At 38.3% G+C, this 15952-nt stretch overlaps 1 protein-coding gene across 1 annotated transcript in view; it reads right to left on the bottom strand.

Moving 5' to 3' along the window:
* Positions 1-13631, bottom strand: part of ranbp10 (RAN binding protein 10) — a 43289-nt gene extending 29658 nt beyond the window's left edge. Inside the window, exon 1 of the mRNA XM_038290957.1 lies at positions 13282-13631. Coding sequence (XP_038146885.1) covers positions 13282-13483 — 202 coding nt within the window. The 5' untranslated portion in view covers positions 13484-13631. The remainder of the gene's footprint in view (positions 1-13281) is intronic.
* Positions 13632-15952: the final 2321 nt, after the last annotated feature.

Genomic DNA, 15952 nt, shown 5'->3' with positions numbered 1-15952 from the left:
GAAAATATCAAAAACAAAGTCATTAACATCAATTAGTCTGGAAAAAGGTTACAATGACTTTAGGGCTTAAACCACAATGGAGCGATAATCTACAGAGGAAAAACAGGTACTGATGGAATTTGCAATGAGAGGATGGTAAACCAAATCTACTCCAAGAGAACGGCGTCACTTCAAACCAAGAGTCAGGTAACAACCCATAACAACGTATAAAGCGTGTAAGGGAGATATCCAAGGCCAGGACCACTGCTGACCAAACAGAGGGATAAAGGGAAAACACTCTGCCGAGGCAAACGTGAAACTTTTTGGAAGAAGAGTTTCCTATTACATCTGACCAAAAACGTACACAGCACATTTAAAACACAAGGTCATAGAGACAGTCCAACATGGTAACGGTACTGCAATAGTTTCTTTGTTTCCATAAGACCCAGAAGACCTACAAAAATAGTGTGACTCATTTGTTCTGCTCTTAATTAAATACTTCAATGAAAAAATGTGTCTCATTTAAAGGAACATATAAATAAATCAGGAATGACTGTTTGTCAGACATATGCGATTGATTAAAAAAATAAGAAACTGATCAATAATTACATACAATAAACAATAGATTAAATGCAAAAATCTAGAATTAAAACATCAAATAATAATGCGTAAAACTCATGGTATACTAACGCTGCTGGGCCTGTTTTATGATCTCTTAAATTTAGTGACCATCAGGTCTGTGCATGTGAGCAGCATGCCCAGCCATATGCACATTGGAAATGGGTTGACGATTGTCTGCAGAAGAAGCTTACACATCTTGTCAAAGCAGACTAGATAAAAATGAATGTCAAAGAAAGATTATCAATTTTTAGAAATTAGTAGAATGTGACAGGAAATGAGTCTTGGACTGCATTAGCCCAATATGTTGGAAAATATTTCAAACAAATAGCACTGGGTGTGATACCTCACTCCTTCCCCATAGGTCAGAGTTCAAAAGGTTAAACTCTGAAACAACATCACACTCACTAGAATATCCATGTTCACGCCAGAGGTTCTATCTTTGGCTACTAGCTGGGTGAAAGTGCAAATCTATTAAAGGGACACTATGCAACATTTTTCAGTTAATTAATGTGTTCCATAACGTTATGGATGACTAAATGAGTCATTTCAGGTTGAACAAAGGTATTCTCGGCCGCCCTGGTGGTCTGTGGGGGAAATACTGCACTTGCAACTGCAGGAGCACCGACCCGCACCCACAGGCTCAGAAGTCTCGTGAGAGTCAGTCTTGCTTTACGGCGAGAACTGCTACATGCCCCCAGTTAAAAGCATTCTCGTTGCTAGCACAGTGGCAATCTTTGTGCAGTTATGCTACGTTCACGCAGCAAAAGCAGCAAAATCGCGTCTGCTGCTTCCTTTTTGCTGCTTGTACCAGTTAGTTCTGACGCGCGGCTGAAGCAGCTTTGCTGCTCTGGCTGCAAAAGTGTGTCTGAGGCGCGTTGGGCGGAGCTTCACTATCCTTTCTCTGCCTTGCAGCTATATTTGCTGTGATCAGTGGGAATAAAGTAGTTTTAATATGTTTTTAAGTGAGAAAATACACCTGAAAACGTAATCAGTGCAGTCAGTTCATTCAGATTATTATCCTGCCTTCAATATTTTTTCTGTCGGAGCCGCTCAGACCCCCACATACCAGGGATGCGCCGACAGTATGGATCCCTTCATCAGCAGCGGTTCACCGCGGCAGCTGGTAGGTGTTTTTCATCTAAATAATCCAAACTGCATATTCTGCCGGCAGATTTCTGCATTTTAAGTTAATTTAGGCGTCAATAAACTGTTTAAGAGCAGTGATCATCAGCGCTGTGTCTCTCTCCCTGCGTTAAACGCACCCGACGCGCTGCTGCAGCCGCTCAGACGTGCTGCGCCTGCAGCTCAAAACGCGCCGCGGGACCTTTGCATGTAAACTCGCTGCTTCTGTCACGCCAGCTACATCCAGTGTGAACGCAGCGTTAGTCATTCGCTGCTAAGCTCAAAACAACCGCGCCTGGCTTGACGGAGAAACCAGGAGAACAGCTGAGCATATTTACGACAGTGCACTTTTACTTTCGCCCTCTGGAGGGAGCCTCACTGGAAAATCAACACCGGTTGCATAGTGTACCTTTAACTCAATAAGGAAAAGTACAACAAAGCACAGGATGGTGTGTTACCCTCTACCTCCACAGCAGAAGGGTGACCAGCGTCCTCATAAAAGCAACAGATGAGATATTTAGAAATATGAGGGAATATAAAACACTATTAGGGATAGATGCATTTATTTATGTTCAGGTGAATTTAGTTTGTTTGGAAATTGGAGTTTTTTTTTGTTTTTTTGTGTGTGTTTGGTTGATTTATTTATTGCTGTTTGTCAAAATTGTCTTAAATAAATTCCTTTTCATTTTATTTCATTCATTTCATTTCATTTAATTTCACGCATAAAGATCACTCCAGCATATTTTAAAATCTTTTGCAAAAGTCATCAGAGATCCCTTCCTTTTCCATGTTTCACTTCCAAGTAGCAAGACCTCTTTGTGATTGTTGAATTGGAACTTAATAAAAAAATCACAAGGCTATCTTTGGACTTTGGCATATTTATACTCTGGTCCCAATCTGTAGATTCATATGGTCCAATTAATTTTTTTTAGCTGCCTTCATGAAAAATAACAAAGACGACCAAATTGGGAAGGCAGAAAAGATGATTTTAGGTCCAAGAAGACTATGCCGAGAGAGCCACTGGCCTATTTTCACATGAAGAGCTTGTGAAAGTATACCGTATGTCAGGGGTGGGCCAGGCCGATCCTTGAGTGCCACTGTCCTGCAGCCCTTGCATGCATCCCTGAATCAAATGGCTAAATCACCTCCTTGTCATGGTGGTAAAGCCCCTGTCACACCTTGACGATTTAGCCACGGTATGCCTGACCTACTAAAAATCTGGCAAAAACGCTGGCATACGTTGTATAAGTTATTGGTCAGTTTTGCATACCGTTATGAGCTCGCTGAGGCACGCTGAGGCATGCTGAAGCACACTGGCACAGGTCGACATACAGCAAGTATGTCGAGAGCCTTATGCCTTGACATATGCCAGCGTATGCTCATACGTGGGTCATAAGTTACAGGTAAGTTATTTGATTGTTGACATCATCTAGCTTATCCAAAACCTATGAGAAACTTGTGAAATACTTATGCATAACTTATCAAGAACTTATCTCCAATGCATATCAACATATTTGACGTGTTCCAGACGACGGCTTAATGTGTTTCTAACTTACAGCTACTGTATAATTGCGTACTGGCAGCGTTTTGGTATAAAAGGGGGTTCACAGGAGGAAACCTTAAGTAATCCTCCAGACTTCAGTCCTTCCACAAGAGATGGAGGATCTGGCAATGCTGAGAAGGAAATACATATTAGCTGTCCTTCAACTTCAGCAAGATCTCATCAATTTGACCCGGTTTCAGTTGTATGGTGTGCGAGAAGGTGAGTGTGATGGATCCCTCTGCGTTCACACCAACAGCCACGAGCAACAAACTTCCGCTAATAAACAGCCAGGTTAATACCACGATCAAAGAAATCTTTTTATGCAGACCTGGCGCCTCTGGGCTCACTGCTGCCCCCCCAGGACACCTGCTTATGACATTTAATTGGCATTATGCTACCGTGTGTTATACATAAGTTAGGCTGTCGTTCGACATAAGTTCTGAACTTGCTATGAATACTATTGTGTATATGCCCAAAATTGAAAAATACACAGAAAGTTCAGAGTATGCCAGCATTTTAGAAGATTCTAGTATGTCAGGCTAAATCATCAAGGTGTGACAGGGGCTTTAGTTTAGCAGAGGTCTAAACATTAATCTTTTATTTTTTTTTACATTTGTTGAAGAATGGATGCATGCAAAGATGCAGAACAGTGGAACTCAATGATTGACCTCACCTACCTCTTCTGTATCCCAAACACCTAATTTTAAACTATTCAGTTTTCCCTGATGTTCCACTAATGCGTTCACAGCAGAAAAGTCGTGGAACTTGGTTTAAAAACATCACAACCAAACAATTTGACTTTCATGCTGAACTTCTCAAAGTGAACCGAACAAATTGTACAACATGATGCCGTTGTGGCCCAGGTAGATATCACAAGAAGCAGCCCAGTGTAAACACCAAGCTTTATGGCAAGCCCTTTTTATATTTAATGAAAAACAGACCCATCTCCACCCCCTACAATCACTTGACATCTATTAATGTGCAGACTGTTTACACAACTATGTGGAAGACAGTCCATCTTACAATTTATTTTTTTTTACCTCTAAGTTAAAATAATATGCATACAATAATAACAGTAGTTTTCCATGTTATCAAGTAGCAGGGTGTTAAATATTAAGATTTTGCAATCTGTTGGTTCAGATGATGAGATTCTTTTCCTAAGTGCAGTTTAAAAGTCTTCTATATAGAACCTATATAAAACCTAAATAATGAAGTTTTACTATTTTAAAAAGCAATTTAAGCCTATAAAGTAAAAACTCTTATGTATGTCGGTAAAGTCCTGGACTTCTTTGTGTTAACTGTATGGAGTAACGGACAACTGAAAGTCTTTACAAATTAAAATGTTTGATTTTATTAAACTAAATATTTTGGATTTGACTTAAAATAAGATATTTTAATCAAACTGGAATCTAAATGTAGAACTACAGCCTAATACGGAATGTAACCATCAATGTAACACTTGTATCAATGTAACACTTTTGAGGGGACTGATTGTCCAAAGATATGTTTTCTAGTAACTTATTTCAGGTTTACAGTGTAACAGCTACATTGACGACTATAGCTTCTCAGATGCCGTTGAGTACAGTTAGATGTGTTTCCTTTTGCGCACACAGTGTATAACAGACAAAGGACCTTTCACAATGTTGAGAACTGAGTGTGTGTCTTTGAGATGTGATGCACTAGAAACCAGCATAACCATCTAGAAACATAATTCAGTACAAGGTCTAACACCTTAAAAAAACTTTTTGGAGTTAAAAAGAAAGGTTGCAGTCCAGAGAGACAAACTGGGTTGGCTGAGGCTAAAATTCACATTTCACACTCACTGCTTGGGTTCCTCCATCATGTGAACCAACCATATATTATTACCACCATATTACCATATAATACTCAGGTGCTATCAATAACTTTCAGCTAGGAAGCCGTGTTTATTTTTTCTTTATGTTTTTTAAATAGGTCTTGTGCTATGGGGGTGAACTTACTAGGACATGTTATAAAAAGCTACATTAAGTTGATGAGGCTCAATGCTGAGAATTCACAGCAGAAGCGAGGAACATGAGTGCTGCCATAAGCTTTTCTACTTACTGCAGAAATCTGCCAGCTCTCATTTTATTCTCAATCAAAACGTCACCACAACAGAGATTATAAAAGTTTTCTATGGTTCTCAGCTCTGTATCTATTTTGTGTCTGGACATAATAGGAATTAGATCTTAAATGCATTGTTTTATTTATAATCTTTGTCTATTTTCTTCAGTTTTTTTAGCAAAATCTCATGGGTTCCTCCTCATGTTGATTCTGTCTTCCATCACACAGTAAACATTGTCTGTTTCCAGCTGCTTCGGATGTTATAATCCCAATAAATTGTCGTTATTAGCAGTTATCAGCCCCATAGAATGGCTTCAGATTGTGCCAGTAGGCTCATTAGGTTATTATCGCTGAATAAATCCTAATCCTATCCCTAAAGTAACTCCTTTCACCCCGCAGAAATTATTTATCTATTTATGTGCAATCTGGAAATAATTTCAGTAGTTCTTAATCTACTGTAAACATAAATAAATAAAAATAAAATGATCCGCATGTCATGTCGCTCATATTAAACAAACCAAAAAGTAAATAAATCTTATATCCTGTCAACTGAATTGTAGAATTGTCTCCTTATAAATATTTAATCCTCTGTAAAAAGTGCTGATCATTCTTTAATAGGATCCTTGTCAAACGGACCTGTAATGTTTGTTTTTAAAACCTAATGTGTCTAACAGACCTAGTGAATGATTTTTTTTATGCACAAAACTACAACAAAAATCGGATTAAATCAGGAAATAAAACAGACTGATTGGCTGTAAGGAGAGCGGAGACAGAGGAGACTGAGTTTACTGAAGAAAACCTGCTACCTATCAGGCTAGCTCTGGGGAGAATGTTACTACGGTGACTGAAACATAGGTTGTTAAAACTCTCTTTGTAAAACGGAAAACTCAGAGTTGGGTCTGGATGTTTGGATCAAAATTTCTTGTCATTATTTTATTTTTTTTACATAAAATATTCTATAGAACAAAATCCAAAATGAATACTTCCTTTTATGTTTTATTCCTATTTTAAAAACTAAAAATAGCAAATAAAACTTTAAAAAGGCCACATATTTCCAATTATACAAAAATAATAACTTGTGTTTTCTTGATTTTTGTTTTCAATTTTTACTTGGCTTAGAACAGAGAGGTTGAAGACCCCTGGCATAGGCCATGGGGTAACCGTCCTATCAATAAATCTTTTTGGCCAAAGCTCCAGCTGTCAGACAGATCCCATCACTACTCCAGCATATTTTAGTTTCTAAATTTAAAAGGAGCTCAGAATGATCTTCCCTCCACCACGCCCAGCTGTTGGTATGAGGTGTTGCTGATAAGGGCTTTATCATCTCCTGATAAATAAAAGGTTGTAGTGAAATAATGTGTTTCATTACGTTCTACTGGACATGAATCATATATCTGAGCCTGCAAACATACAGTGGGTGTAGACAAAGAATCTGGGTGGCATTGAGGGGAGGAAACTGGCACACCGGTCAAAATAGCATCCAAACCACCAGGGTGAGGTAAGAGAGCGGTAGCTGGAGGAACCAGGAGCAGAAAAAATATCATGCACACTCCAGAAAAAGACCTATTTATGTGTAACCTATTAACAAATGTGCAGTGTCACCTAATCTCTACACTCCTCACAGAAAAAAATGACTCAATGGCCCACATGCACCCAACATGAAATGGCATGTTTTATCTTTAACACCAGCTCCATTTGACTCGCACAGATACTTTAGGACATCATAATACTCTCCTGTATAAATACATGCTGAAGAACTAAAATCAGATTCAGCACCAGCTTCTAGTCCGTTAATCAGCAGTAGTCCATTAATTATTCAGTAATTGATCAGAGGGTTCTATCCGGCCATCTGCCTTAGAAATTCTTAATTTCAACAGCCGATATTTCTCAAAAAAGCCTTTGGAAATGGGTCAGATATATATTCTCTCAACCTCTGCATGGATCCAAAGAGCAGCCAGGTTTAAATAGACTCATTAAACCTGTAGTTTCTGATTTATTTTTGGTAATACTTGAGATATTAGATGATCATGTGTCCATACTAACCTAAAAAAAAGTACTGTCTTAGATAAAAAGAGCAGAAGCTTTAAACATCAACATAAATAAGAGTGTTTTAACTTGAGTTCTAAAACAATTAAAGCATGCATCAGTCAGGGGCTGAGCACAGATCGACAATAAAAAAAAAACTGTATCTGCCGATCACAGTACCAGATCCAGAAATGCTTTAACTAGTGTTAAGCCCAGCGTACACTGTGCGATTTTCCTGTCGTGTGAGAATTTTTTGATCGGGCCGACTTTCAGCCTGATCGTGAGGTCAAACATGTTTGATTGGCTCCCGACCTTCGTGGGCAAATCGCTCAGGGCGCATGCGCAAACAAGGATTCTTCTTTTTATTCTTCTTCTTAGATGTAAACACAACAGCATGGCAGGGATGCAATGAGTGAAATGCAGTTCTGTCTGTAAAATTGACAGACCGTAGTAGCCATGTATGGTCAGCCATGTCATTTTTCCAAATACGTTGTCACCTTTTCTTTTCAGGGCTTTCAGCACAAAATTCCACAAGTTGCCAAGGCAGCGCATTTCCCTCTACTGAGCTAAATATTCCCCTTCTATTTGTTTGGCTTCCAGATAGAAGAGTCAGAGCAGCTCAATCTCACTGCGGAGCTGAGTCCGACGTGGTTTTTAGCCGTGCAGTGTGAGCAGGTAGATCGCATGAGAACATAAATCGTGAGCTGTGAAGTCACACTGTACGACTAAACCCTGCGATTAGTCGTACAGTGTGAGCAGTAGCTGCGTGCAACGAATGAAAAAATTCGCACAGTGTATGCCTGGCTTTACATGTGCACTGAAATTGCTTTATTTGCTGTCAAAATTATAGGAGATAAGAAAGTATCATGAATCGACTAATGTTTTAGTGTAGGAGGCAGCGGGGACAAGTTGCTTTTAATCAAAATGAAAAAGAAAATAATGCGGACAAAGTATTACGCGGGAAATGTTCTTAAGAGGTTTGCAGGTGGCATTTAAAAAGGATTTTTTAATTTAGCTTTAGAATGTCCTTTTCATCATCCTACCATGACGTAGATACCGACCTCCAGTCACCTTTTCTCCTACACCACCATGCTGTAGCCCACAGGCTCCTCTCACCTCCCTCGTCTTCCACCTCCAGCAGTTAGCCTCTAGGGTTTAGCCTTGGATAGCCATAGCCTCTTGCTGCTCATTCTCCCTGGCAGGTTCCTCTGATTCCCGAGCAGCAGTAGCCTCTCCCCACCCTCACCGTTCTTTTTCCCCAACTTATCCGATCTTTAGCCATGCCCCTTAGATCGTCTGCAGTTAGCCTAGCTAGCCTAAGTCAGCTGTAGCTTATCCTCACCCTGGCACTGTTTCCCAGGTGGACTTATCCAAAATTCTGCTGTGCTCTTCCGCTCTCCTCTTGAGCTGCCTTATGTCCCCGCTCCGGTGCGCTGTCTGCCCAATGGGCTCCTACGATCTACCAAGGTGGTTCCTTAGCTCCAGAGAAGAGCACGGCTGACTCTCTCCCGATGTTCTCACACCGATTCCCCTTTGCTTCTGACTGAGAACGCTGTTTTGGGCACACTGAATAAAAGAAACATGGACCAAGCACATGAGAAAGATGCTAGTCCACTTACTAATCAACAACACCATCACGTACAATTGGTGGTCTTCGCAATGCTCGGCCGGTCGCCAATCGAGGCCAATCACATGAAAACCAGCCAAATTCCGAGCACTGCTGATTGATCAGTGCAGGTCTATTAAAAACTGTTACTGTACTATTAAAATATACAGACGATTGGTATTGGATCTACTAGGAGTGAATGTGTCAAGAACAAACACCAAGGATAATGGGGAGATCAGGAAACTGTCAGTTTCCCCTGACAGTTGCAGGAGCATCTGGCAGTCAGCATGAAGCCCAGCAGATGCAATCTGCAATGACAGACTTATCTTTGACAGAACATTGTTAATGGCATTCATTAATTTCTTTTAACTGATATATTGTGGTAAGGTTTGGTCATTTTTCTTTTAGAAAATTTTTCACTGTCTGTTCTTTAACAGCATACAAATGCTGCAGTTTTTAGAGATGTAACAATACATCCATCTAAAATCGATTTAATAAGTTAATATCCAGTTACATCGATTAAATATTAAAATATCGATTTTTACCATTATCCTTAGAATATGCTAGCTTACATAGCATAAATGTATCACAAAGTGAACAGGTGATTTGTATTTTAGTTTGAAAACATCATAAAGTGTATGCCCGCTCAATATTTGTTGATAAATAATATAAAAAAAACGTGTTAATTTGTTAAATCTTTTTAAACAATGTTTAAGTCAACTCTAAAGCCTTCACTGACCCGACAAGATATATGGTTCATTCATTCACCAGCTGAATCTGATCAGTATCGGATATCGGCCGATACACTTAGCTCAGGTATCGGTATCAGATTGAAAAAACTGGGTCGTTGCATCTCGAATATAGATGCGCATGTGCTGGAAGGCATAGGATATAATTCACATGGATCGGAGACCGGCGAGCCGAATTTAATCAAAATCATAACGGGACAGACTTTCTGAAGCATCATAAGATCCAACAATTTAATGCAATACTCCATTGTGATAAAGCTGGTGATTTACACCACTACCATGTTGTATGAAATAAATACAGATCTGAATTATCCCTGAGTGATGTTTGACAGCAAAACTCAACAGCTTTAATGTTTTAATGTTGCCAGTGCAGAGTGAGTTGTGAAGAATTTTGTGGATATAATTCACCATGCCAGGCTGTTTGATTATTTATTGAACTATAGAGTGTTCAGCTCACATAGACTTTCCAGGAGAGGAAAGTGGAAAAAGATGACACCTTAAGCGGATTGAAGTTTTTTAACATGCAGAAATAAGAAAAAAGGAGGTGGTGCTACTTTCCAAATGTGGTTTACATATTCAGATCTATGGAGTCTAATCCCAGCCCTTCTGAATGTTTTTTTTAATATGCACATAGTGCAACATTATTCGTTCAAAGATTTCAATTGTGTCCCGACTTGTTAAGTTTTACAGCAGCCAGAAAATAACCAGTTTTATCCGATCATGTGTGTTTAAGGAAAGAAGATAAGCTTGGCATCTTTTACAGCAGCCTGTTGCAATTTTCTCCCGGTAAAGGTGTGTAAAAAAAAAAAAAATAACTTGGATGATACAATTATCGTTTTATTGCAATATTATAATTTTATACTAAAAACACAATCAGATCAGTAATATATAACCTTTGAATTTGAGCTAATTCAATCAGTGAGAAAACAACCTTAAAGATGCCCTATTCTACATCACTTTTAAAAGAATAAACATAATAATAAACAATAAAAATCCTATCAGTCTGGCAGTTTCTAGAGCATTAGGAGAACTGTGAAGCATACTGAAAGTGATGTGAAATCACCCCATGCAGGCACATTGCTTGTCTGCCTATACACAAAATAATTTTCAAATGTAGACCATTCCTGCATTTTATTTGTTGATTTGCTTTTTTTCAGTGAATATCTATGACCCAGTCATTAATTTAGTTAAAAGTTGGAATTAGCTTGTCTGCATGCTAAATATGTGGCACATAGGTTGCATATAAATGCTGTGTTGTCCTCTATATGTTGTAAACAGTGTTGTAAAAGCTCTTCTGTTTTTGGTTTCATGTTCCACTTAAAAGTTCAAGATTATATAATAAACTTTAAAAAAAGGGAGAGACATGACCTGTGTGAACAGGAAAAGTAGTTTTTCTGTCATGATTTTATTTATTAGCGGGACAGCTGTCTGCCCTCATGTAAAAATGGGATTGTGCTCCTGTTTTAAATCATAAAAGATAAAGAAGGCTTGTAGTTGTAAGTCTCACTTTTCATTCTTAAAATCAGAGTTCCTGAGTGAACTGTAAAGAAAACATTAAAACAAGAGGCAGGGCAAAAATGGCCTAAATTGCAGAGTTTTCAAGACTATAACTATCAATGACCACAAAAAGAACACATTGTTTCTGCACCTTATCCAAAAAAAAAAAAAAAATGTCCACACTGTCTGGAAAACATTCTGTGCACCGACAAGACACAAGAGTAGGGCTGCAAGTAACGATTATGTTGCAAATACATGAATCAATCGATTATTTTTACAATGAATTAATTAATAATCGGACATCAAAACTAGAACTTTGACAAAATTGAAAATTGACAGATGAAAAAGATGTTTATCTTAAATGCAAAATATTTATATATATTTTTTTACAATTGTGGTATAACTGCTGCTCAAGGTGGGTTGCTCTGTCAGTTAAAGGCATGTTTTAGAGTCTCTAAACTCCAGTTAACGTTTAATTGATTACTTAATTAGTTGATGATTATTTCAATAATCCATTAATCAGATTACTTGTTTCAGCCCTACCAGGAGGGGTTTCTAACCATCGCTATATGACAATGCAAGCAAAAACACCAAATCAAAAATGAGGTGGTTTTAAGGCGGCCTAGTCAAAGCCCTAACTTAAATCTGAATGAGCTTTGATGCTCAGAAACCTTTCTACATAAGAGAGTGTGTCCAAATTAATAATTTATAGGGATAATTACCAAGTACTGCAAAGGATTGTAGCAGAACCCGGTATTAATTTAGTTACATATAAGTTTCTGGATTAATCTCCTCTTTTCACACAGTGCACAGCTGGGTAATGTAAGGTGGAGTGGCGGCCTAGTGGTTAGGGCATTAAGCTTGGGTTCCAGAGGTTCTGAGTTCGAGCCCCACTTCCATAGAATGCCACTCTGGGTCCCTGAGCAAAGACCCTTAACCCCACTTTGATCCCCGGGTGCCACACAGTGGCAGCCCACTGCTACCCAAGGGGATGGGCTAAAAACAGAGTGAATTTCACTGCTCTGTACTTGTGACAGTATAATGACAATAAAAGGTGGAAAAATAAAAAATTAATAAATAAATATTTTTTTTCTGTAACAAATTAAATCAACCTTGTGTTGCTTTTTGTATTTCCTCAAACTATGTTTGCACAATATTAACATATTATTGATCATCTGAAACTTGAAAGAAGAAACCTGGGAGGGGGTAAAAACTTTTTTTTTTTTAAGTACTGTATAAAACCACCCTCCTGCCATTCCAAATATAGTGAACATGGTTGTCATCTTGTTGTAATTCAGGATGCAGCTGACAGCTTTTATACTTCTATGACTGTTCCTACATCAGATTTATTACATGATCAGCACACTGGTGTAATGCGCAGAGGCCTCCACTCTGTCACAGCTGGACATGAGCATGGTTCTTGTTTAATGGAAGAAGCAAAGCTTTATCCCAGGCTAAGACTTCTCGAAAACACTTCCAAATCACGCGAGAAAACGCAACAATGCCATTATCTTTTATGTTTATTTAACCGCTTTGTTTGTTTAAAAACAAAACGAAGAGCTACATTGTTAGAGCCTGACAACAAGTTTGGCGTGTGTCCATCCTGTAGCTGTTGTGTTTTCAATGTAAAAACAGCCAGAAAGAACAGGCAGGCAGTGTTAGCACCAGGGCTGCTTTGTGCTAGCATTTGGCACCGTTTGTTGTGCTTCTGTAAGAGTGACTCCTCACTCACACTGAGACCAGTTTCCAGCAGTGTGAACGGTAAATAAACAAAGAATGGCGTGATACTGAGGGTTCATTTCAGCCTGTCGGTAACAGGACCAACGGTCTGGGTTTAACCGGTTCGCTGTCACCCGTTTGGGAATTCCTGTGCTCGTTTGTGAAACAAAGCAAGGACAGAAGAGGCAGCTCAGGCTAGATTCACACAGTCACCATAATCGCATACAGTGTGTGTGCTGTTTCTGAGCCCCCTCCGCAACAACACAGTGACCGTTTACAGCGGAGACATCTCTCCGCTGTAACTGTCAGACTCATCCGAGATGAGACAGCCCTCTAACCTTTGTAATGGACCCGCAGGTTGTTCTGTGACAGCCCGATGTAGCTGTATTTATCCTTGGGGCTCCAGGATCGGGGTAAAGGGGTCTCTTCCTCGTTCACAGCCGGGTAGAGCCGTTTCAGCCGCTCGTTCAACTCATGCTCTTGTTGGTAGCTAAAAGCTGGTTCTCCCAACGCCAGACACCCTACGCCGAGTTCGGCCATGTTTTTTTCCTTGGCCTCCGGTTGGCGTCCTATTCTCGGTCTGTTTCCAGCCAGAGACCCGTGTCAGTCCACCAGAGCTGTAGGCTGATAGTGAGAGGGACTATAGGGAGAAAATAGCAGCGATGCGACATCACCGGATAAGCAGCAGTCTGTACTGAATCCGTAGAGCTGGCATTATGGGTAATGTAGTTTGCCCATAGTTCACTGTAAGGTGGAACGCTTTAGAAAAGACTACACAGTTCCGCGTTGTGGCTATGCGGAACCTTCCGCTGAGAAAGCTGGGAAATGTAGTTTATTTTCATAGAAACGTCAATATAAGTTATATATATATATATATATATATATATATATATATATATATATATATATATATATATATATATATATATATATATATATATATATATATATAGTAGAGATAATATGCAGTCACGGAAGTATCATTCAAAATTTTCTATTAGAATATAAACATATCCAAACATTCAAACATTATTCAAATTTTGTAAATTGATACATTTAATAATTGAACTTTATTGATCTCACATTGCAGATATGAACCTCCGCATTTAACCCATCCCCTTGGGGAGCAGTGGGCTGCCATTGTGGGGCTCCCTGCGAGAAGTGTGGGGTAAGGGTCTTTCTTCTGTCACGTTTGAGATAATCAATTTTATTTTAATATTATTCAAACATAATTTGAGGAAATACAAAAGCAACACAATGTTGAATTTATTTATTACAGAAAAATTTAATACAGAATAATACAGAAAATATTTTTTCAACTTTAATTGTCGTTACACTCCACAAGTACAGAGCAACAAAATTTGCTCTCTGCATTTCACCCATCCCCTTGGTGAGCAGTGGGCTGCCATTATGGGATGCCCAGCAGTGTGAGGTCAAGGGTCTTGCTCAGGGACCCAGAGTGGCATTCTGTAGGAGTGGGGCCCGAACTCAGATCCTTAGGATACCTAACTCTAAGCCCTAACCACTAGGACGCCACTCCCTTTTTTATTTTATATTGTTCTTTATTGTCTTTTATTTTATACACGAACATTAATATATTAGACTTACACTCAAAAACTTAGACTTAGACTCAACTTTATTAATCCATTGGGATTACTCCTTCAGTGAAATTCTGGTTCTAGTAGCTAATATAGAGTACAATGGACAGAGTTAGAGCAAAATGGCATTAAAGATTAAAATACATCAGACAATAATGTAAAATGTAAAAGTAATGTAAAATAATAATGTAAAAGAAAAAAGTCTATTAGAGCTGCGACATAACTAATCTTTTAAATGACAAATAGAGTAAAAAAGTAAATCAGCATAAAGGAGTTCTAAAGTCTTTTGGACAGCTGACAAATAAACATGACTTGCACAAGAACATTTTTTTGAAGTATCTTCAGGTCAGGAATTTTTGCTACTGATTTATTGAAGTGCAGTTATTATGTGCAGCCCCCACGGTCTACTATAGAGAATATGGCTGTTAACCATCATCAAAGTAGGGGCTTGCTTTCCAAATTTTATGATATTTTAATTGCAGCCTCAAAAGAAAGAAGCCTTTCATATTTACATGCCTGGAGATCTGATATGGAAACAGACATTTCAGTGGAATAACCCATGTTAACCTGCACAAAAAAAAAAATTCAACACAAGATTTCGATTAGAACAGTAAGTGGTTTTTTAGAAACTATATCACACAAGTGAAACTCCATCATTTGAACCCTAACATTTCTGATGATTGTATCAAATGTGGTAAAGAAAATGGGACGCTTTATCATTGCATGTGGCAGTGTGTGGAACTTCAGAATATTTTGGGAATAAATTTGTATTGTAATTTCAGATTTGACTGAATGTAAAATGTCCATCGATGGTAAACTATGTGTACTGCACATTTTTCCAAATAGCTTCAAATGCAATACAAAGAACAAGAAGCATTTTTGTTTAAAACAGGCGAAATATGTAATTGCTTTGAAATGGAAGGACACAGAATGGCCTGGGGTGAAACAGTGGATTAAACGAATGTTGAGCAACTTGGAACTGGAGAATCTGACATATATGGCTAAAGGACAACTGGGGGACTTTAACGATATTTGGTTACCCTTTCTAAGCCTGTTGTAATTAAGTGACGGGGGTGTTTTTTATTAGTTTTTTTCAGGGTGGAAGAGGGAATTTTGTTTATTTTTCATGTTTTAGTGTTGATGTGTGTTGTATACATTTTGTCTTTCATTGAAAATGTAAATAAAAAAATAAAAAAAGATAAATAAGTAATGGACCATTCAAGCTTTATAAAGATACCTTAGGCATAAGGGCAACGCACACGCATACAAAAAAACACACACACACACATATATATATATATATATATATATATATATATATATATATATATATATATATATATATATATATATGTGTATATATATATAATATATTTATAAGGTTTATAAGTTTTGTGTTTTCTCATTTATA

The sequence above is a fragment of the Cyprinodon tularosa genome, unplaced genomic scaffold, assembly GCF_016077235.1.
Source record: "Cyprinodon tularosa strain WSP-4 unplaced genomic scaffold, ASM1607723v1 ctg290, whole genome shotgun sequence".
Classification (NCBI taxonomy): Eukaryota; Metazoa; Chordata; class Actinopteri; order Cyprinodontiformes; family Cyprinodontidae; genus Cyprinodon; species Cyprinodon tularosa.
This window is presented reverse-complemented; position numbering and strand designations above follow the sequence as displayed.